The sequence below is a fragment of the Fusarium verticillioides genome, chromosome 6, assembly GCF_000149555.1.
Source record: "Fusarium verticillioides 7600 chromosome 6, whole genome shotgun sequence".
In the NCBI taxonomy this organism is placed as follows: domain Eukaryota; kingdom Fungi; phylum Ascomycota; class Sordariomycetes; order Hypocreales; family Nectriaceae; genus Fusarium; species Fusarium verticillioides.
The window spans coordinates 1004596-1027176 of record NC_031680.1 but is presented as its reverse complement, the minus strand read 5'-3'; the positions used below and the strand labels follow the sequence as shown (position 1 = coordinate 1027176).

Below are 22581 nucleotides of genomic sequence, written 5' to 3'. Positions count from 1 at the left end.
AATGATAAAAATACTTAGGTAGATTTAGCCTGAATTTAGTACTCTATTTACTATGTTTATTTCGACACCGTACATCAAGGTTCGGTGTTTTCTTGCTCCATGAGGACAGGCACAGCGCCTTCCTTCCCCACAGGCCATCTGGCTCCACTGTAATGTAACTGTCAGGCAAGTTCAGGTCGAGGACCCGGGTCATCTCTCGGCCCGGGTCTTGCCCCGAATTGGAAATTAGATAAGGTAATTGTTAACACGTCGTCGCATGAGAGGAGAGGCCAGAGAGCAGAGCTGTGCTGTCCATTACATTAGCTAGGATCACCACCAAAAAGAAGTCCCCTTTAAACTTCCACTCTCCTTTCTTCAACCCCTCGCGGCTCCGACTCAATTCGACGACTCTATCTTTTCTTCTACTCAACGAAGCTACCTCTCTTCTTTTGCGGCATCTAATTTTAATAACTCCTCTTTCTTTTCCCCATAAACACACAATATGTCCGACCAGGTTCAAGAGATCCTCGAGGTTCCCTCCGAGTTCGTCAAGGACGGAGTTCAATTCGTGCGACGATGCACCAAGCGTATGTCGACTCATTGCGCACTCACATCTTTTAAATCTACTAACATACCATTCTGCAGCTGACCAGAAGGAGTTCCTACGCCTCTGCCAGGCTGTTGGCGTTGGTTTCCTCATCATGGGCGCTGTTGGCTACGTTGTCAAGCTGGGTAGAATATCCAATCTCCTTCATATGTAACATCCTCTAACATGTCCTCAGTGCACATTCCCCTTAACCACGCTCTCGTCGGTAGCGCATAAACGATCACACGATCAGGCGATGAAGAGATTCTGGATAGTGGCGACTTGACAATCCAAAAACCCGCACAGCGGGGGTGGACGCGAGGGCGATCACAACAATTTTTCTTGCTGCGAGTACGTTCACTGGGGCGGAGTTTAAATGAAATTATGGCGGGCACGCGACACACTTCTTACGCTGGAATTCGATCGAGCGCCGTGAGGATGAGAAGAATGTGCTTTCACGTCTAAGGCGCGGTTTGCATGGGGTTGAGAGATATCCTTTACAAGACTGCTGGCTAAACTGACCAAATGTACAAAATATATCCAACGCTGTTTCTTGCAAACTTACCCTAAACGCAGTCCATTTGTATATGTTGAGTTCTGGTATAGCTCAGGCTGTTCCTTGAGCAAGTGGTTGACACTCTGGCCCATCGGTGGTTCTCCTTCATCATCCACGTTGTCGTTATACGAATGCAGCGTGCAAGTTCCTCTTGCCATGTTGTAGCCATTCCAAGCAGACGCTGCTGATGTTAGCTAATGTTTTGGAGCGAAAATGGGGAACATACCAACAAGGAGAGGGGCATTGGGATGCCAGCTTGCATCGCGGACACAGGTGCCCCAATTGCCTGGTTCATCGAAATGATAGAAGCGGTGCCGATTATCCATTGGACGAGTGCGCATGGTAGCTTTCTTAACATCTATGATTCCAGCCAAGCTCGCATCCATATTCCAAATGTATACCTTGCCATCGGTACTGCCTGAGTATACATATCGTGAGTTAGTGGACATCGGGGGTGAAAAGTGACATCGAATAAGGGTTCGAAGAACTTTGTGACCTCGGAAAGTCACGAGGGAATTATCATGGGGGTGCACATCCCAGTCCTCGTCGTCATATATGCCACCCCGGTAATCGAAGCCACTGGTGTTTGCATGTGCTGTCGGATCAAGTTCGTTGAATCGATCGGTCGACATGGCCATTCTTATATCCCATAGCTTCATTGACTGGTCTTTTCCATTACTGAGAATATACCGTCCATCTCCCTTGCTGTCGATGTATGTCAAGCCTTCGATGTGGCCGACAAAAGCGCCAGCTTCTCGGTGATCGCCCATGCTTCTCCGATCCCAGACCTTGATCGTTGTATCGTCGGAACCCGAGTAAAGAATATGCGGTGACATCTTGTCAGCGAAGCACACGGCGTTGACATCATCCGAGTGACCACGAACGTGGTGAAGAACTCTCCGAGACTCAATGTCATATACCACGATGGAGGCCGCACTCGTTCCAGCCACCAGTTCTCGTCCATCGCCTGAGAACCTGACAGACCAGATACCGAAGCCGCGCCGCCCGTGCCATCCATGCGACGGGCCGTTGTCTAAATCCAGTGTATAGGGATCTCCAGTATCATTTGGATCTGTCGGAGCTATGGAGACCATACTCTGAATTGAAGTATACGCGAGCCATTTGTTGTCGGGACTCAATGATGCATCTGTGAGTGTCCATTGTCCCCATGGGTAGCTGACTGTCTTGTAATGCTTCCAATTGTATGGGCTGGAGGTGTCGTACATTCGTACTTTGAAGTCTTGAGAGCAGGCGAAAAAGAAGTTTCCATCGTCCGAAAACTGTCCGGAATACACGGGGTCATCGAAATGGATGATCTTCTCGGCTCTTGATTTTGGTAGCAGGCTCTGGACGCTGTCAGTCAACTCGTCTTGATGGAAAGATTTGGGCTCATGCCTGGTTGATAAGAGCATTATTTCGTATCCGGTCTTCGCGGTTCCCCAGGGCCAACTCCCGCTCGAGTATCCTCACAGCAAGGTGCCTCTTTGCTCTGGGGTTGTAGTCATTTGCACCAAATGCTCCTGATCGCATAAGCTTCAAGCCCTGCTCACTTGGCACTTTCGGGAAGCGATCCGGGTCCTTGGGTGTGAGACGCCGATTGAAAGGCCAGTTATTCAAGAACTCGGCGTCCTCCCCTGGATTATCTTGGAATAAAACACTGGTAAGATCGGGGCTCTGCATCAAGGCAATAAGTTGTCTCCGTGTTAGTAGTCCTGTTCTAGCACCGGCTAATTTCATCCCAAGTGTCAGTCATGTCTTTCACGATCGATGAAAAGCCGAGACTTACTCCGTACAATGTTTACAAGTCGTTGAGTGTCAGTAACACCTTCGATCTCGTCCTCGTCTTCCTCTTCATCGTCGTCATCACCTCCATTCTCTAGCAATATTTCAATGTCACGAGTACCTATATGATACGATTAGTGAAACTTGGTATTACTCAAGCAACGGTTTGAACTTACCTTGAAGATCGTCTTCATCTTCTTCAACGGGTTCATCCTCGTAGTCTGGGTCTTCCTCGTCCTCGGCTTCGTCTTCGTCCATTGGCCAGTAATAAGCCGGTGACTCCGATGATTCACGTGTGCTCTCGTTACGGTTCTCTTCGTCACTTACATCCGCTGAGAGCGGTTGCGAACTCCTCTCACCCTCGAGAGGCGCCATGTTTCAAGTGGATGAGATCTGGTGAATCGTGTGAAGGTCGAGATGAAGGCAGATAAAGAATGCTTGCTAAGCACGAGAGCTTGGAGGGGCGATACGGTGAAGATATAAGTGATGTGGTCGGTAAAAGATAAAGTAACTATGCTACAGGGTATATGGAAGCTTCAGGCAATACGGTTCTTCACGAGGTCACGGCGGGTTAATGAATATCAATGATGCGATGAGTGTGATGCTTCAAAGACAGGCTGCATCTGTTGGGTGAAGTCGACTCATTAGAATGGGAGCTCCCGGAGCTTGTGACGACATCAACCGGAGATAAGATAAGCCCCGCGATGAGCTACCCTGAACTCAGATTCTGGCAAATTGATGTTTAAAATAACCTCGTGTTTTGATATCAACTGCATATTTGGACACATCAGTAAAAGATACATAAGTTACACATGGTTTCCTGAGGGCAGCGCCTATTCAATGACAGTGGAAGGCCAGAACTGCAATAATCTTCATTTAGAAGTGTCACCAAACAATCTGATGACGCTTACTAAACATATATACACTGACACCGTGCTACAGAGAAGTGTGACCTATATGTTAAATGGTACAAAAGAAAAAAAATAAAACCAGAAAAAAGATATTCCTAACTCACTGATGACTATTACACCTAACTGAACCGGAATAATTCGCTCAGGACTCACTCATACTTACCATTATCGGATGAATACTGGCCGTTCCAAGACACAACTCGCCCATCCTTTCCAGGTCCAGCTTCTTGCAAAAGTCCAGAAATGATCGCAGTTGCTCAGGGCGTCTCAAAGGCTGAACAGGGATTGAGTCGAGGTGTACATTGATAAGTCGCAACTGAGATATCTCGTTTATTGGTGACGAGGGCATAGAGACATCACAACAAAGAGCGTACCTACCAAAGCAAGTACGGTACCCTACTCTCCAGAGTTCCTACCTAGGTCTAAGCTGATAAATCGGTCCTTTCACAATAGCATCATGGACGCGAAGAAATGACCTCCCCAATCAAGCAATTATTTCTCGTTTCAGTATGATGATTGGCGGACGCAAGGTGCTCTATAAGAGATGCAGCAACGGCTTAGAGACTTTATTGGAAAAGCATGATACCAATGTGGTGTAAGCCAAGAATGTGACAAAACGATGGGCTTCCGCGCGTTCAACTGAGAACTTTCCCCCTGCGTCAATGGTCCAGAACAACTGTGAGATCCAGAATATTATTGCCGACATCCGATGCTGCTTGGCATCTCGTGTTTGTGGTTTCAACGACAGCCCAAGATTCAGTTAATGGAATGAATTGGTGTCAATTTTGGTGCCACGATTCGTGAGTAGACGCAATATCTAAGGAGTCCCTACCAAGAGCACGAGACTCGCTGTTGAGGATATTAATATCAGGAAATTGCTTTTTGCTTGCAGCAAGCAAATGAATGAATAGTGTTGTTCTTTTGGATTTGTAAATGAGTAACCCCCCTGTTTAGCATCATGGAAATGCCACTTCGGCCCCTGAAGCCTGGGTAAAAATACTTGGCCTCTAGGCAACATAAGGCTTAGCGCCCCACGGCTGGGGCCACGTCGCCACAGAACTTGAACGTCCTAGGGTCCTCCATCAGCAGGGTGACACCCCTGTAGCCATTTTTTTAGGCTCGTTCAAGGCTGCAGCTGTTGGGGCGGGCTAGACGGGGCAGGGAGAGGAGTTTCCTCCATCGTATCGAGTACGGAGCGGATCTTCCATTTGGTTGCCCCTATGTAAATCCAAGCCAATCCAGATCATCCAATTCAACATCCAAACCTCCATCTTCATTCCTGTTCCAACCTTGCAGCTCCCTTTTTTGTCTCTTGAAATCAAGTAGTCAACGCGTAGCTCGATCTTGGCCCCGCCCGTTGATCGCCTTGCGGTAAACAGACCCCTTTCTTATTCCCTTTGGTGTCTGTCTGTAACTGTCTGAAGTCAGCATCAAGGCTATCTCCGCAAAGTTTATTCTACCTACACTACGTTACACGCGACTTCGATTGTCGCAAGGTTGTCCGCTTCAAACTTTACTGATCAACCATCCTTTTTCGAAGCTCTGTTTCTCCTTTTGAATTGCGGCCTCGACCGCCGACAGTTTTTGCGACCCGACGATCGATTCTCTTTCTTGAACTCAACAACAACGATCCCGACTGCCCATCATGAAGATCCGAACCACACACTCGCCTTTGGTCCTTCTCCTTCTCCCTGCTGTAGCAAATGCGCTCGCTTCTAATGATATCGCCGACCTACCTGCCCCAGGAGCCGCGATTACAGAACAGACCGATGGCCTGCCCCAGGCTGGCGTTAAGCGTCATGATGTCCCAACGAAATATGCCCCCGTAGATGGCAGAGACGGAAAGCCTCACCACGGACCCTTTATCGAGATAGACGATCACAAGAAGACCCCTGAAGTGGCCCTTGAAGCTGGTTCCGACACTGCAGCAGGATCTGGCTTGGGGGCTGGAGCTGGAACGGGTGCATCAGCAGGTGCTGGAGCTGGCACAGAACCCAAAACTGGAACCGAAGCTGCTCCCAAAATTGACAGCAACCCGGATTCCCTTCCTGGACTTAAAGGCCGACCCGAAGACCCGACTGTCGTAGATGGCGAAAAGATCCCCGAAACCAATGATGGTGTCATGTTCGACACTAACCGAGTCCACGCCCAAGAAGGCACCACTGGAACTGAAGGCGGTGTGACTGAGAGGTCCCGAGCCCGAAAACTTGAAGAGGAAAACGCTGGCGAGGAGACCTTCAGAAAACCCTCATCACCTAAGGAGGCGCCTCCTCTGCCACACAGTGAAGAGGAAAAGATTCGTGCTTCTGGTGGGGACAAGGCCAAGGAGCTTAGCGATGACACTGGCAGTGCAAAGGTAGAAGACGTTGTGCCCAAAGCTGCGAAGCCCGTTATCAGCAATGACGATAGGCATGATTACACTGCGGGACTGGAGGTGAGCAAATACTGCCCTCTGTAGTGTCGTGAATACAGCTAACAATTATACAGAAACCTGCCGATCTTCCCGACCGACCCGTTGGACAGAATAAACCCGTTTCAGAAGCAACAAAGACTGAGCCCATCGATTTGAGCCGAGGGAAGACACACGATGGACGCCATGACGACGAGAGTATTATCCAGCCATTCCACTCCTTTGTGCTATCCTTCACCATGATTTTGGTCTCTGAAGTTGGCGACAAGACGTTCTTGGTTGCAGCTCTCATGGCTATGAAGCACGACCGTATGGTTGTGTTCACTGCTGCTTTTGGTGCTCTTCTTGTCATGACTGTACTTTCGGCTGTTCTGGGCCATGCTGTTCCTACTCTCATCCCTAAGCGTGTCACTAGTTTCCTCGCTGCTGGCCTCTTCTTCGTTTTCGGTGCGAAGCTCCTGCGAGAGGGTATGCAGATGGATCCTAACGAGGGCGTCTCTGCAGAGATGCACGAGGTTGAACAAGAGCTTGCCGAAAAGGAAAAGGAGATGGGCCGAAAGCGAGGCGACTCTGTGTCTGCTTACACTCTTGAGATGGGTATGAATGGCAACGGCCGCAGGTCTCGACCCAGCAACCGTCTGATGTCTCCTCCTCGATCGCCTTCTCAGTCGCCTGTGCGAGATGCTCGCTCGGGCTCAGGCGCTGTTGCCAGCATTGTTCAGGGCGCTACCAACCTATGCTCTCTGCTGCTTAGCCCTGCCTGGGTTCAGACCTTCATCATGACCTTCCTCGGCGAGTGGGGTGATCGAAGTCAAATTGCTACTATTGCTATGGCGGCCGGTCAGGATTACTGGTGGGTGACCTTGGGTGCTACGTGCGGCCATGCCATCTGCACTGGTGTTGCTGTTATTGGTGGTCGAGCTATTGCCGGTCGAGTCAGCCTGAAAGTTGGTAAGTCAACAGTCTACTATCCTCTTGTTGAACCAAATGACCTAACACTCAGTAGTCACTGTGGGTGGTGCCACTGCTTTCCTCATCTTTGGCGTCATTTATCTCCTGGAGTCTCTCTACAGCTAGAGGCGCCCTCGCGAATGCCAAATTTCTTTTCTCGTTAATAGACCACGGTTTGAGGGCCTATCGTCAACTGAGACCATTTGCCTACTTGACGCCTAACTCGTTGTAATATTTAACGGCCTCTCTCTTTTTTCTGACAGGAACTCGCGACCAAGGGACCAAGATCTTCAGGCGTACTCTGCTGGGGTAGATCTTTTGTATAATTACGTGGCTGAGATAATCTCAGCCTCATGTTCGATTCAGTGCACATGGACACTGATCTCCTTTGCCAAGACGCGTGGCTTGGAGTATTGATAAGGGGAATGAAGACTAAGAAAATATACGCAAGGGAGGAGCTGGAACTGGAAAGGAGGTAAAAAAGTGGAGAGAATCGATTGGACTGTTCATCAATTCTTATATGAATTGCTGGGAATTGCTTCGAGTTTTGTACGGAATGGAAAGGAATGAGCGTGAATGATATTCATGGATTCGAGCTATGATTAGCTGTAAATAGCAGCTGTCTCGGTATAGCCGTGATGACATGTTAATGTACGATAAGGCATCACAAGACATATCCGGGTCAGAAATACTGTTTCTCCTGTAGAAATTACGCCCATTCACATAGAGGCTTCCATGCGTTCACCGTTATCAAGTCACTGCCTGAATGATCTTGAAAGGAGCAGGTCATTTATCTCCGCCGGTCAATCATTAAATCTGCCAGAGGTATATCCTTCTATCATCTGTCCTTGATCAGCGACCGGACCCAAGTATCCTTCACGTTCAGAACCCCCCCCTCCCTGTTGACATCCACCAACTGAACAAGACTCCGACAAATACTTCAGCCCTGGGCCACAAAAACCCAGTTGTGAACAGACTTTGACAAATTCGTCACCATCAGCGAGTGACCTTTCATTTTCTTCATGATAGACCTTTGTGGTCTTTCTTTTCCCACCGTAGAACAAGGCAGTAAAAACAACATAGCAAGAATGAGTAAAAGCAAAGCAAAAAATGAAAATAAACCTCCTCAATCATCGTCAAGGTATAACGTAGTCCCCATTTTCCAACGTTGGGAATACATGCGTGGTATCTGACAATCAATCTCAAACATCTTGATGTGCTCTCACAAGTCGTTATTGAATCAAACAAATTCTCGTGACAATTGTCATTGGACTGGTTTTCGAGACCTCTATACTGGAAAAGATGCGCTTCCTTCAAACGTTTCTGTCGTCATTCATATAATCCTCCCCCATCATGCCATGGAGTTCTGGGTATCGTAGTCTGACGCTCAATCCTCATCCTCTTCGTTGATCGGTGCAGGTGTTCGTCGTTCCGTACGCCTCTTAGGTCGTCGGTGTCGCGAACTACTGATGTTACTGGCCGAATCATCGGGCATGATGTCGACATCATCAAATGCCCAGTCATCGTCACTTCCCGGATCACGATCGCTCTCGCCAGCCCAAGCCGGGCGCTCATAGCCCGAAGCTTGGGAGTTTCCAGAGTTGGGGCCGGACAGCACGTCAATGCGACGGCGGTTCTGCAAGTTCTGCATCAAAGCAGCCCCTCGCTGACGCAGTGCATTCCGGACAACTTCGGCCTTCTTATGCAACTTTTCGAAGGCATCCTCCAAAGTCTCCATTCCCTTATAGATCTCTCGCTCAATCTCAGCAATGGCTGCCATCTCCATCTCCTCATCGTTTGAGACAGCCTGTCGACTTCCGGGCATTCCTGTGGTGTTTACACTGACGAAAGAGGCTGGTGTCGTACCTCGTGAGTAGACCGAAAAAGGAGTCGTGTTTCTCGAACTGAACGACGATGAAGCTCGAGGTCCGGGGCTCAGCGTTCGGGTATTGTAATAGGCACTAGCCGGAGTCGGTCCGCGTGATTCGTTGAGCGGAGTTTGTGGCACATCATCGTCAGCTCCTGACCAGAGGAAGCCGTCGAAGCGTCCAGAAATGAGAATCTCCCACTCTGAATTGTTGATGTTGGAAAGTGCAACGAGGAGATCGTGCGTATGCGGGTTCTTAACCAGATACGTAGCTGATTCAGCGTCTCGTGGCACTTGCTGCAATCTGTATAGCCGCTGCAGGGCCAGGCCGGTCTTAATGAGGAAATCTGTTCGTGGTCGATGCCCAGGTGTAGGAGCACGAACTGACGACTTCAACTCCTTCGAGCCAGTCATGATAGCGTTAAAGTAAGGACGGTCCTCAGGGTCAAGGTTTGTGAGAATAGCAAAGGACAATGTCTCGTCATCGACATCTTGGGGAGGTGGTACTGGTGTTTCTCCAGTGTTTGATAGCCATCGGTCGACAGCAGAGCGAACTTTCTTCGACTGGCGAAGATAGTGCTCCCTAAACTCCTCCGCAATATCAGGGTCCAGCTGGACAGGCGACTGAGGTCGAGGAGGCCTGTCACCAGAGATCTCAGCAGCTTTGGTGCCAACTTCAGCAAGATCAAAGGGCGGCCACTGAGGGAGGTCAATCCGGCCGCTCACCCACTCTAACACATCGCCCCAGTTGAGACCATCGTGGATTTCATGGGGGTTATCGCACATGATGCAAGTGCAGCCATGAGGGGGCAGGTCGCGAGAAAAGACATTTTCGAGGCGGTCCAACAGCCTGCGAGCAACAGATCGGTGTCCGGTAGCAACGGCAATTGAGCCCTGCTTACTAAGTACTGTGTTGTACTGGTCTAATAGATGATGGAATGGAGCAAATAGAGTGTCTGTGCCGACCAGAGGTGGGTTTGAAGGCCGGTTTCCGTTCTGACGGGGTAGAACAGAAAGGAAATTCTTGGGGGCTGTGTAAGCCAGGCCGCCATTCTGAAGCAAATAGTCGACTCGTGGCATATCGTGAACATCGAGTGCGGGAGGGGGAGGAGGTGGTGGCGGTGGAGGAGCAGCACCAAAGGCAGACGCAGGCGTTGCCGTCTTCGAATGCAGATTCGAGTCGACATCTTGGACGTCGATGACAGAGGGAGTCTCAGGCTTGGCATCCGGGTATCCATGAGGGAACGGGGCCTGGGTTGGTGTCCTGGGAGATGAATCCTGAGCACTTGAAGGAGAAGATGCTCCATCGACATCATACCTTCTGTGACTTCGAGTAGATGATGTTCGGTGAACAGAGCGATGAGAAGAACTAGATGCCCGGGAATCAGAACGGCGAACCTTGTCGCCAGAGCGGCGCGATGAAGACTTGACGTAGGTAGCTTGGCTCGAGGCGCCGGACCGACGACTCACACGGGAGCGCTCCTCGTTTCGGGATGCCGAGCGAGATAGACTTGACACTCTTGATTTTGGCTGCTCAAGACCAGCCTCGGCTGCTGGGAGTTCTTCTGTAGGCGTTCGGATCCTTGGGGTGTCCTCTCTAGGTGTCTCAACCTTTGGTGTTTCATTTTCGGGGGCTTCCTCTTTTGGATACTCTTCCTTGGCTGTATCCTCCGGTGTCTCCTCGTTTACTGCTGTCTTGTCCGCGTCAAGATCAGTTCGGGGTGGACTGAGTGGCACATCAGGCTTGCCGCTGTCAGAACCCTTGGCGAATCTCGAATCTTCGGTATATGGAGCATCCGTAGGTTCAGGAGTAGACGGTTTGGGACTACGTTGGCGAGGAAGAGACAGAGAGTCGCGACTAACGATAGCCTCCTTACTGTGTGCCTTGCTGAAAGAAGGGTAAGGCACTGAGATGCGATCAGAAAGTATAGAGGTGGCAGCTGTTGATGTCCTGGCCATGTCTGAGCTAGCCAAGTCACTGGTCGAAGCTGCACGGTGATGGCGGTGGTGATGCTCGTCGCTGTCCCTTTCCCTGCGGTGACGGTGACGGCGACTAGATGTGTGAGAAACGGTGTCGCTCACCTCACTAAGCTTGCTTCTAGAAGATCGTGAGGTGCGGTGTCGGCGGCGCTCGCGGTCGGGGTCCTTATGCTTTTCCCGATCATGATCTCGGTCGCGATCTTTGTGGTCCTTTCGTTCAGATTTAGAGCGTCTTGGCTTTTCGCGCGGCCGCTCATCGGCTGGGACCTCGAGGTCGTGGTCCTTGGAGGACATGGTGGACCATGGAGATGTGGTAAGAGTATCGTATGGCGGCTGGTGATTTTGCGGTTGTTCGTGATTGTCGTCGATAATTCCAAGGGTGTACAGTTCAAGAAAGCGGTCAAGAATAGTGGGCGCAAGGAGGAGTCGATAATGATATCGGCGTATGACAAGTAAGAAAGCGAGGGTCAAGCAAAGTGAGATTCAGGCTGTAAGAGTGAGAATAGTCGTAATGTTGGGCGAGTCTGGTTACAGCGAAGCAAAGGAGAGTCGTGAAGAGGGGAATGGATGGTTGTACTGGCTGTAGAAGTGTGTGAGGTGAGGCGCATTGAATGGAAGCAAGCTACCTACCTAAGCGCAGTGTCAGGCCCGGCTTGGTTGGTTCATTCCCTGCAGCCCAGGTCAGGTCAGGTTCCGGGTGAAAGAATCAGGCACTAAGGCAGGACAGAAAGACCCTCAAGATATGGATGCAGTATCATTCATTCCTCCTCTCCCTAGGTACTCCGTATCCAATTCTTGTTTCTCACCGTCAGAAGCACGGCTGTAATGAAATGCGGGCGATGAACTCAATGCTTCCTGATTTAGAGTCGCTTATTAGCTCCCCAGCCTGCGATTTTAAAAACTCGTTTAATTAATAGGGGATCGGAAAGCTTGGACTTTTGCAAGGGAGTAAATTCAACGGCGGTGATCAACTGAAACTGTAGGACCTACGGATCCCTCGAAGATGATGTCAACCTCTAGACTAGAGGCAGGCTTCGACACCAAAAACCAGTAAAAATCACAAGCAAATCACCACCAATTTCAATTTCTCGTCATTGACAGAGCCACCACAAACACATAAACGCATACGCAATCTTGACTCTACACAGCCCGATCATGGAAGCTCCCGTTTATCCCGTCTCCCGTGGGCCGGCCCTTGGGGAGCAAGAAATCTTCTGATCTTTAGTTAAGGTGACAAAAATATTCAGTTTTGTGGCTGATTAAATTGATGTGACACCTGACTGAGTATTTCTGTTACTTAGGCTCGAAGCCTTTAGTTTTCTTACCTCTCTTACAAGGCCCGTTCCCCAAATTCTGCTGTGGAGCCCAACTTTGTTGAACAAAACCGAAGCCGAGCACGGCCACGCCCATTAAAAGAGATTTACAGGGGCTAGAGGGGGAGTGCTGTAGATGCGAGGTTGGAGGCTGGGCACAGAGTGAATGACGACCAACCACCTTCAACATCTTAACCGCCTGTGATCCCCTGGTAGAAGTATGGAAGCCATATTTAGAACATGAGAATGTGTGACAGAGGCTTTTGTGTTGATACCTTTCTATGAAGAATGCAAAACGGTGCCTACCTATGCCAGAGTATATTCACATGACTCAGAAATAATATCTCATCGTCTCCATCCACAGCTGCCTGCCACGCATCAATCTCCATCTTAACGGCCCATATTCTCACTCACTCAACTCTTAGCGGTGCTGCCCAATCATTCAACCAACGATTGATTAAGCGCTCAAACTGTCACGAGTTCCTGCAACATCCATTCACAGCCTAACACAACTGACAACCGTCACACTGTCATTCGTGATAGGCCGCCGAGTACGCAGCCCACGTATCACTTGCATATGCTCGCTTCTGAAAATAGTTTCATCATGATCTTCATTGTATCGATCCTAATCTATGCTATGCCGATACTTTCTCGTCCGTCTAATTGTTCCAGGAACGTGATGTAATTAATTCATCATGTTCGCGCTTCTTTTCCCTATCCCGTCTCATTCAAATTAACGCCAATTCCGTTTATCACTTGCGCTATTGTTTGCAAATTTTCGTAGAGCGAGTGGTACAATAAATATTCATACCACGACGCTGCTTTTAGCCACGCCACCCATGCGCATCGAAGCGGTAGGTAGATGTAGCTTGCGGGTATCTCCCTCGGCTGAATCCCGAGATAATTCGTCCAAAATCACCATTTACAGGCGGTCGAGGAGACCGTTGCTCTCAAGGAGCAGGACGATCTGGTGCACAATGGATCGGACGTTCTGCTTCTCAAGGTCGACAACGAGGTCGGGCTTGGCAGGGGCCTCATAGGGGTCATCGACACCAGTGAAGTTCTTAATGTCACCACGGCGAGCAGCAGCGTAGACACCCTTGCGGTCAGTCTTCTCACAGAACTCGAGAGGAGTAGCAACGTGAACAAGGAAGAAGGGTCCGGACTTCTCAACGAGGTCGCGGGCAGCCTTACGAGCATCCTCGAAAGGAGCAATAGGAGCGGCGATGACAGCGGCACCAGCCTTGGTCAGCTCAGAGGCAACAAAGGCAATGCGCTGGATGTTGAGGTCACGGTCCTTGCGGGTGAAGCCAAGCTCAGGGGAGAGCTCGTGTCGCACGTTCTCGCCGAGAAGCATGGAGACAGGGCGACCACCACCCTGGTTGAGTGTAGCCTGGAGAGCACGAGCGATCTGGTCCTTTCCGCTGTTCTGGTAACCAGTCATGAAGACAGTGAAACCCTTCTCGGCGGGGAGAGGGTTCTCCTCGCGAAGAACCTTGACAACCTCGGGATAGGAGAACCACTCGGGGATCTCCTTGCCGGTTCGGAGACGGTGTCGGAGCTCAGTGCCGGAGATGTTAAGGGTGCGGGTGCCCTCGGGGATCTCGTTGATGGGGAGGTACTCGTCAGAATCGGGGAGGTAGATCATGGCCTGGAACTCGACCATCTTGATACCAAGCTCCTCCTGGTGCTGCTGGACGAGGACCTGAGCATCATAAGGACCGTAGTGGTCCTTGCCCTGCTTGTTCTTACCGGGACCGGCGTGGTCACGGCCAACGATGAAGTGGGTAGCACCGTGGTTCTTTCGGATAATGGCGTGCCAGAGGGCCTCGCGGGGACCACCCATTCGCATGGCGAGGGGCAGAAGAGCGAGAGCAGCCATGCCGTTGGGGTATCGGGGCAGGAGAGCCTTGTAGACACGGACACGGGTGAAGTGGTCAATGTCACCGGGCTTGGTGAGACCAACGACGGGCTGGATCAGAACGTTGGCCTGCTGAGAGCGGGCGGCGCGGACCGTCAACTCACGATGAGCTCGGTGCATGGGGTTTCGGGTCTGGAAAGCGACGACCTTTTGCCAGCCGAGCTTGTTGAAGTGAGCGCGGAGCTCAGAGGGAGTGACTGGTCATTATTAGTCTCATGTTGCGTCTCAGTTGCTCTTAGTGACTTACATCGGAGGTCGAGGAAATCGTAGTGCTCGAGACGGTTGATAGCCTCAAGCTTACCACCAACGTAGAACTCCTTAGCGGTATCAAAGAGATACTTGACACCGGGGTGGGTGTCATCATCGCTGCCAAAGACCTTCTTGGCCTCGTTGACCCTGTTGCAATCGTATTAGCACCAATGCCCCATGTAAGCGAGAGCAGCCATGATCACGAACTTGTCAGGTCGGTAGACATCTTCGACAGTCAGGATAGCAAGGTTTCGGTCGTCACGGAAATCGCGGAGGGTGATGCGAGCACCAGCCTTGATACCAAGCTGGTCGATCTGGGCCTGGTCAACATCGAGGTTGATAGGCATGGAGAAGAGGGCGCCATCAGCGAGACGGTTGTTCTCAACAACGCTAAAGAGTTCTGTTAGCTCATGAACGAAGCAATTGGATGATTTTTGCAACTTACCCATTGTAGTCCTTCTCAGTCAAAAAACCTATTAAAACACCAGTCAATCGCTATTATTTCTCACTCATGATAGAATCGCAGCCGTCGCAAAGCGCCCGCCGGAGCCGGGATATGCGGGGGCGGGGCACCGAAGTCAACCCCCATCATCACAGCGGGGGAAACAAAAGATCTTCACGAATAAAACAGGAGGCGCATACCTTCGAGGGGGGAGAAGCCACCGTTAAGGATCAGCTCAAGATCGCAAAGGTGTCGCTCGCTGAGAGTAAGAGCAGGGAGCTTCTGAGACTCAGCCTCGAGCTCGGCCTGGCGAGGCAGGTCGCGAGCGAAGAGGTCCTTAAGGACACCGCCATGAGGAGTGTTGGCCATTGTGATGTGAAGTTCTTGTGGTTTTGAGGGAGGAGGATGAACAAGAATGCCAAAAACCGAGTCGCTCCCCGGGATTTTGTTAAAGAAAACAGAAGTTGGAGCACGCAATCGTGGGGGTCAACGATTGCACAGGTGTTACTCGGAGAAGGACGACGACGAACAGACCAGAAACAGAGGACGAGAAGAATGAGAATGGGATAGTAGGAGAGAAGGATGTGCTTTGATTTTAAATCGAATTACCTTACCCAGCGGGATATAGAAAAGTACCTCGATCCTCAAGCCCATCCACTACGAGAGTACGGATACCACATCCACCACAATATCCATCCATCCAATTCTTACATCCACCCTGTCATGATTAGTCCCCTCTCCCCGTCCCTTATTACTGGGGTTAATTGGACTGGAGGGGTGTGTATGATGCAGCGAGTAAGGCAGAAAAAATTGCGTTTCCATAGGCAAAACGGACGAAGTCGGCCAATGCACCCAATCCTCATCCTCTGAACGTATCCTCGCCCTCGAAAAGAGGGAAAAAAACAATGGGGTCGTGGTTTTAGCTCTCAATGACGTGCTCGGAGCTTGAGGCTTATACATGCCGCCGACGACCCAGAAGACCAATCAGAGACGAAATGACCGGACAAGGCGGCACTAGGTCGTCGGAGCATCGCTCTCGGCGGCGTTGGAGCGCCTGGGGGGGGGGCATCATGATGGGAAACTTGAGTAAATTCTACTGTTTCCGAGGAGGCTATCGCAGTTGTTACAGGTGCAATGGGTTGAGATACAGGCCCTGATGTTGCGGCTTACACACTGAAGAAATGTCTACAATGCTTGGAACTCGCAACACAATAAAATGCGATTACAAAGCGGAACGAGATGCACAACATGGATTATCAGTTTCCTATTCGAATGCCTCATTACCAATTCAGTTCCTGGTACCTTGGAAGCGGCAAGGAAACTCTTCAAGCGCTGCTACAGCTGCAGTAGGGTTCCTCTTCAACCCCTGTCTACGCTTCAGTACCCGTTTTGAGCACAAGGGTAAACGAAAGAGATTCAACGGACATGTTCCATGGCATGGACAATTGACCACCCATTCATCCACATCATCCACATGTAACCCACGGTTTACATCTATATCCACTAATAGCTTGCTTCCATGAAGAATCGTGGCTTCTTGGGGCTTTATAAGATGTTCTCTATCAGATATCTTGTTTAAGCTGACTTGTCTTGTCATGAGGATACTTAAGTTAAAGTATCTTGAACATGGTATCTCTTCATCAACGCCAGAATACAATTACTCCTCTGATCATGATCCTCCGTAGCCTTGCATCTATACAGCTTTTCCCGAGTCAATTGCGGTTGTCGGGCTTGAAGGACCCGGGCGATCGCCCGGCACATGGGGAAAAGATGAAGCACGCCTTTTTTCACTTCCCCTCAGTCATGATGGATCAGATCCTATCTTAGTAATCACGCAATTATGTGACGTTGATACGACACTTTTGGAGGGTTGACTGATCGGCAAGGCCACGCGGAAGTAAATCTCTAATTCGAGGATAGTTTTTTTTCCTCATGCAGCGCAAACATCGAAAATTTCCCATGCAGCTCACTCGTCTTCTCTGAGATCTGGTCGTGACTCAAGAGTCTCTGATAACAGTGTCAAGGGTCTATGATAACAGTGGAAGTCAATAGAGGTATGGCTGGACAACATGTCTAGCTTCGCAAAGTACCCTTTCTTGCCTTTGAAGCCCTGTAAGAACCTGTGGGATTGTCCTCTTTGAGTGTGAGGTACTGTCATCTGCTGAATGATTTCTTTACAATGGAGTTCTCCCTCGAGATAAGCATACATAGGTAGTCTGTTCTTGGCAACACCCTTGATGACCTAAAATGAGCTCAGAACACTCGTTTGGATATTGTACATCAAACTGTACACACTGAAGATGCCGGAGAAGGGCAGCAGCTGACAAGCTTGCCTCATTTTGTGGCATTTAGTCGCAATCGTCCGCCAAGACCCAATCCCACAATCTAGCCCCGTTCACCCACCCGCACCTTGACGGCACCTGGCTTGGGGAGGAAAGAAAGCACAGGACCTTGATCCCAAATGACAAAAAGACTTAGGTAGTATAGCTCAAGCTTAGGATAACTTTTACTGGGTTTATTTCAATACCCTGTATGAAGGTTCGCTGTTTTCCCGCCCCCGGAGACCTGGCACCTCAAGGTGGATGAGGAAGCCAAGAGTCATTACTTGGGTCAAAGCTGCGAGCGACGGTCCGAAGTCTGGTTATATATAACGCAGACATGCCCGTTTTTGAAGCTGCTCGCCTGCTAATCATACACCTTGAGAACCAGGCCTCGCATTGTTGACGGACAAGACCGATTACAGTATTGCGAATATGTATGCTGTCTGCGCCTTGAAAAGCGGCATTGGCCAAAATATTAGTGGCATAGCTTGCTTGCTCTCTTGCTTGGAATGAAACACAATTTGCCATAGATTGTCTCAACTTGGCACATGATTCCAGTCAATCATCCGGATGCTGGGGTAACTAACTTCTGTAGAGCACACTACATAACGCTTCGTTTGTAACGCTCCGTAGCCGCTATTGTCATGATGTATCACTTTCACTGCTCTCCCCAATCAAAGCACAGTCCAAGAGTTGCCAAGTTGCAGAAGACAATCGCAATCGTTGCAAGCCCGACACGTGGAAAGGACAATTCCCCGCCTCTTCATTTTTTAGTTTTGGAGAAGCGTTGTTGGCCAATCGTTAACAGCCAACTCCCCGATGGTGACGCCAGAAGCCGGTGACAGCGAAAAAACTTGCTATACTAAGTCGTGTAGTGAGTGTACTCAGAACGAAGTTTCGGTGTGCGTAGATTGCAGCGTTTTGAGTGCATTCACTGCCTTGCACGCAGTATCTTCCCTTTTGCACAGAGTAGATATAAGAACCTTAGGACTTTTGCCTGGGGTTGGTCGGTCTAGAACATGTCGTGATAGAAGTAGATACCGAAAAACGATAAGCGTGGCCTGGTAAATTGAGAGTATTCTCGCTACTGCTCACGCCAAATTTAGTGCATGCCCAGAAAATGTGGTTGGATCAGACTTCTCCAAGATCTAATCCCAACCTTCCCTGTTTTCGTACGTTACCAAGATTCAATGGTTGCTCTACCTAGTCTCAATTTGTCGTTATCTCTCTTTTTTACTTGAGCAGAACCAGTTCAGTCTCTCAAATGCAACACCTCGCATTCTTCGCCTGTTGCGAAATAAATCTCGAGTCTTTCCCCTCTAATTAAAACCCCTGCAGCTGCCATCCCGCCAACCTTAAATTCCCGTCCGTCAGGTCGCGAGGTTGCCGATCTTTAGTGGCTTCTCCCGGCCGCTGCGCCACTGTTGTGTCTCTCAAAAAGTCTTGGGGGGGTTACACCTACGTCAAACAAACACGAGATTTTGCATTGGCACAAAGAACACCAAGCTTTAATCTCCCGCATGTAACTGGGCTTCTTCTCCCTCCTCTGCCTAGAACAACCTCTGTATGCTCGATCTTCGATAACGCTGCGTTCGCCTTTTTGCGCCAAAACACCCTTATGCCGTTATAGCCGCTTGCGAAATTATCGAAATATTGCTCGAGAACGTCAACTTCCTATCTGAGACCTGCAGTTCCTGATCTACATGCCTGAATCGACCGGAATTCCACCACCAAACTCCTCGATAACTTTACATGCTCCGTTTTCTGGACCAAGATAATATTTGAACCGCAGAGATTCACAACGATATCGCAAAGACCGCCCTGGCGGGCTTGCCCGCGTTCCGCTTCTTCCGACCCCCTGACTACATCTCATCGTCAAGATGTTCGCGACCCAACGACCTCTGGCGGCATTGTCATGCCTTCTCTCCATTTTAAGCATTATCCCAACTGTGTGCGCCCAAGACAAGGTTTACATCAACGGAACTGGCGACAATGGAGTTTTCCACGAACGGCTCGATGTTAGTCGGACACCATCATTATATACGGGCGACTTTGACGACTGTCTGAATGACGGAAGTCTTTTCAACGTGACGGGTTTCGACACAGCCTATTACTCTGATAACCTCACTGTGTCATTTCACGTCTATGGAAGCACCAATATCCGTCAGGAAAGTGTCATGAGTACGTTGCGAAACTTTATTACGCCCTGCTTGATCAGTCTAACCAGATTCTAGTGCATCTTTCTATTGAGGTATATGGAGAAGAGCGTTTTAACAAAACCTACGACCCTTGTGCGGAAAACGTCACAAGCCTTTGCCCGTTGAAGGCCGGTCAGCCCATCGAGGCATACATTACAACTTCAATATCTGCCAATGACATCGCAGGAATTCCGTCAATTGCTCTCAACATTCCCGACTTGGAAGGTTACTCGCGCATCCGGATCTTTGCCAACTCAACACAGACAGAAATTGGGTGTTTCCAGGCTACTATGAGTAACGGAAGGACCTTTTCACAGCCTGAGATCGTGGGATCAATACTGGGAGCCTTCACCGTGTTCGCGGTGTTGGCCTCGTTTGCAACAGCGATCTATGGCGTTCAGATCCCTCATATAAGAATGCACTACGCCCATTCTTTTTCGATTCTGATCATTTTCGAGACCTTTCAATCGATCTTCTTTTCCGGGGCACTATCTGTCAACTGGCCTGCCCTGCTTCCTGCCTGGTGGAGCAACTTTGCGTGGACTGCTGGCATGTTTGCAAGCCTTGACATGATTGATGCTATCAGCCCATTTGCTGGCGTGTCTGGGAACGCCAGTCAAGTTGGCTCTGCAGGGTCGGTCCCCATCAACAACGGCGGTGGTCTTGCGCAGCAGATCTTTGGCAGAAGCCTTGGAAGACGCTCTGTTCCCCAACTTGAGAGTATTGTCCACTCGTTAACCCGTCGCCACGACTTCAACTCCAGCAACCCATATGACTATGACTGGGCTGGGGAGCCTCGAAATCCTGGAATGCCACTCCCAGGCGACTATTCTGGCTTCCCCGGTGTACTATCTGTGGTTGGCATCCCTCGAAATGACGCTTTCATCATTGGGCTTATTTGGTTCCTTGTTGTCCTAGCGGCCGTTGCCCTATCCGTGGCAACGGCCAAGCTTGTGCTTGAGCTGTGTCACAAATTCAAGCTTATCAAGTCCGATGGCTTCGACTTCTTTCGTTCACATTGGGTCGGATACATGGCCGCGGGCCTACTTCGAACGCTATTTATCGCTTTCTTCGTCATGATGACACTGGCCATGTTCCAGTTCTCGATCAACGGTCCGCCGGGTCCGACTGCTATTGCTGCAGTCATTTTCGTGATGTTCTTGGGTTTTGCTGGCCTAACAGCATATGCTTGCTCATCTAGGCTACGTGAAGGCAAGTATGAGGTCGTATCTGATACGCTTCGTTTTGAGCAAGGGTTGGTCCTTAAGAAGATCCCATTCGTGGCAACGACACTTGCAAGCTCCATCGGCGAGGAGGAACAGGCTCACAAGCCGCGCCTCTTTGCCAGCCTGCCTATTCGCCGTATCAAATTTGTTGACAAGAACCCTGAAAGACCACAGGTTCACCAAGATGAACCCTACATCAAACATTATGGTTGGCTTTCGGCACGATATCGACTCTCTCGGTGGTGGTTCTTTACGGTCTACTTAGCATATCAGTTTGTCCGAGCATGCTTCATCGGCGGAGGTCGAGCAAGCCCCTTGGCCCAGGTCTATGGTCTCTTTGTCTTTGAAGTCGTCGCTTCGGTCATTATCATCAAACTCAAGCCTTTTGAAGGGTCTCGCAATACGACAGCAGCAATTTGGTTACTATCGATCTCGAAGATCATCACTACGGGCCTTTCCATCGCATTCTTGAGAACTCTCGATCTTAGCCGCGTTGCAGCAACAGCTATTGGTATGATCATCCTTGTGGTTCAGTGTTTCCTTGCCGCAGCCATCTTGGTCCTGATTGTCCTCGGAATGATATCGACGTGGATGTCTCTGTCTCGTAACCGCGAGGACTTCCCAGATAAGATCGATGATTTGCGGGTAAGGTATTTCGAACACATGGAAGATAGAGCAGGTACATCAAAGCCCAAGGAAGACGAAGTGGATGAGCTTGCGGAGTTATCCAAGTCAATCTTCAGTATTAGCAACGTTCGACGCAATACCCAGAGCAATGCGTTCCCAGTGGTAGAGGGCTCAAACTCGCAGATTCCTTCTCATCCAGCACATCCACTCAACCGACGCAGGGCAAACAGTGGCGGTTCGAGTCGTCACTCGGTCAACAGTCTGCCTCGAAGTGGCCGTACCCACCGTGCATCGTGGAGTGCGAAAGACTTTGCAGAGTGGGATGCCGACATGAACAGAGGAGACACATCACGAATGAGTCGCATGCGAACTAGCTCTTTGCGTATGCAAGCATCGAGATACTCTGGTAGTCGGCCACCAATGACGCCGACTCGAGAATCCGCCGAGTTTCCTCGTACGAGTATCAACACCATGAGTCCAGAGGACAAAGATGCGATCGTACAAGACAAGATCGAGGAGAATGCAGCTACGCCAAAGAGAAGAAAGAGGACCGTAAGCTGGGCAGATCAAAGTTCAATCTGCGAGGAACCCATTACCGAGGCTCAGAAGGTCGACGATAAGCCACTCGAGAAGATAGACTCGACCGGTGGCCGAGAAGAAGAACAGGTCAAGTCGAAGTCAGAACCATAGTCGCCTTGGGCCTTTTTAAGGGAATCTTGGATTATGCCTCGCAAGGTGGCATCGTCGTTTACTTGCATTTGGGTTTCATTATGACCACGGCTGGCGCTTTGCATTTACCCATATTCCCCCTGTACCCAGTCAGCAAACGCACTCTTGACTGCTGGGTTTCAACCATTGCATTTTGTACATATCGAGTATGAATCGGTCGTCCTGCCGGCACAGGAAGCGACTTGCGAACTATTTCTATTGGAGTATATTGAGACGCGGCATGAAAACATAAAGACTATAGAGGAACTAGTCAACAATGATGTCTGGAGTTTCAGGTTTTGGGACCTCAGATTGAGAACAATTATAGATAGTTAATATATAACTTACGATTCAAGCACAAACGCATCGGACTATTCTTGTCTGTACGTGACATTGCCCTTGAGAGTCCTGCAGTGCACAAAACTGAATGGTCAAGCATCACACGCATTGAACAAGGCGTGTTGCACGGTCATTTCAGTGTCTAGAATACTAAGCTTTGACAATTGTCATCTAACTCTAATAATAAATCATGTCTAAAACACTGGGAATTGGCC

At 49.8% G+C, this 22581-nt stretch overlaps 7 protein-coding genes across 12 annotated transcripts; 3 read left to right on the top strand and 4 right to left on the bottom strand.

Annotated features, from left to right (window-relative positions):
- Window positions 1-210: 210 nt before the first annotated feature.
- On the bottom strand, window positions 211-3652 carry FVEG_02469 (hypothetical protein). 2 transcript variants are annotated; one of them, XM_018889737.1, is made up of 5 exons: window positions 3080-3652; window positions 2908-3024; window positions 2517-2848; window positions 1348-2467; window positions 211-1302 (listed from the first exon to the last, which is right to left on the bottom strand). In XM_018889737.1, exons 1-5 carry the CDS (start codon window positions 3276-3278, stop codon window positions 1127-1129), a joined length of 1944 nt encoding a protein of 647 aa, XP_018745943.1. In that variant the 5' UTR covers window positions 3279-3652; the 3' UTR covers window positions 211-1126. The 2 variants fall into 2 exon arrangements, with proteins under 2 accessions (XP_018745943.1, XP_018745944.1); XM_018889738.1 differs by having other exon boundaries at window positions 1348-2848.
- FVEG_02468 (protein transporter Sec61 subunit gamma) lies at window positions 246-1303 on the top strand. The gene is made up of 3 exons (XM_018889736.1): window positions 246-566; window positions 625-711; window positions 762-1303. Exons 1-3 carry the CDS (start codon window positions 482-484, stop codon window positions 800-802), a joined length of 213 nt encoding a protein of 70 aa, XP_018745945.1. The 5' UTR covers window positions 246-481; the 3' UTR covers window positions 803-1303.
- Window positions 3653-5008: 1356 nt separating the features above from the next.
- Window positions 5009-7961, top strand: FVEG_02470 (hypothetical protein). 3 transcript variants are annotated; one of them, XM_018889741.1, is made up of 4 exons: window positions 5009-5185; window positions 5355-6248; window positions 6302-7175; window positions 7231-7961. In XM_018889741.1, the coding sequence occupies exons 2-4, from the start codon at window positions 5460-5462 to the stop codon at window positions 7299-7301; spliced, it is 1734 nt and encodes a 577-aa protein (XP_018745948.1). In that variant the 5' UTR covers window positions 5009-5185; window positions 5355-5459; the 3' UTR covers window positions 7302-7961. The 3 variants fall into 3 exon arrangements, with proteins under 3 accessions (XP_018745948.1, XP_018745947.1, XP_018745946.1); XM_018889740.1 differs by having other exon boundaries at window positions 5239-6248; XM_018889739.1 differs by having other exon boundaries at window positions 5009-6248.
- Window positions 7733-12039, bottom strand: FVEG_02471 (hypothetical protein). Of its 3 annotated transcripts, none has more exons than XM_018889743.1 (3): window positions 11748-11909; window positions 11653-11691; window positions 7873-11602 (listed from the first exon to the last, which is right to left on the bottom strand). In XM_018889743.1, the coding sequence occupies exon 3, from the start codon at window positions 11314-11316 to the stop codon at window positions 8563-8565; it is 2754 nt and encodes a 917-aa protein (XP_018745950.1). In that variant the 5' UTR covers window positions 11317-11602; window positions 11653-11691; window positions 11748-11909; the 3' UTR covers window positions 7873-8562. The 3 variants fall into 3 exon arrangements, with proteins under 3 accessions (XP_018745949.1, XP_018745950.1, XP_018745951.1); XM_018889744.1 differs by having other exon boundaries at window positions 7878-11602; window positions 11756-11909; XM_018889742.1 differs by having other exon boundaries at window positions 7733-11602; window positions 11653-12039.
- A 544-nt stretch (window positions 12040-12583) lies between these two features.
- On the bottom strand, window positions 12584-15855 carry FVEG_02472 (sulfate adenylyltransferase). Its single transcript, XM_018889745.1, has 5 exons — window positions 15148-15855; window positions 14951-14978; window positions 14713-14895; window positions 14504-14652; window positions 12584-14453 (listed from the first exon to the last, which is right to left on the bottom strand). The coding sequence occupies exons 1-5, from the start codon at window positions 15314-15316 to the stop codon at window positions 13258-13260; spliced, it is 1725 nt and encodes a 574-aa protein (XP_018745952.1). The 5' UTR covers window positions 15317-15855; the 3' UTR covers window positions 12584-13257.
- Window positions 15856-16913: 1058 nt separating this feature from the next.
- On the bottom strand, window positions 16914-17285 carry FVEG_02473 (hypothetical protein; the record flags this gene model as incomplete). The annotated part of the gene is made up of 2 exons (XM_018889746.1): window positions 16914-17189; window positions 17241-17285. 2 exons carry the CDS (start codon window positions 17283-17285, stop codon window positions 16914-16916), a joined length of 321 nt encoding a protein of 106 aa, XP_018745953.1.
- Window positions 17286-18426: 1141 nt separating this feature from the next.
- FVEG_02474 (hypothetical protein) lies at window positions 18427-22425 on the top strand. Its single transcript, XM_018889747.1, has 2 exons — window positions 18427-19449; window positions 19503-22425. Exons 1-2 carry the CDS (start codon window positions 19149-19151, stop codon window positions 22007-22009), a joined length of 2808 nt encoding a protein of 935 aa, XP_018745954.1. The 5' UTR covers window positions 18427-19148; the 3' UTR covers window positions 22010-22425.
- The last annotated feature ends 156 nt before the right edge of the window (window positions 22426-22581 follow it).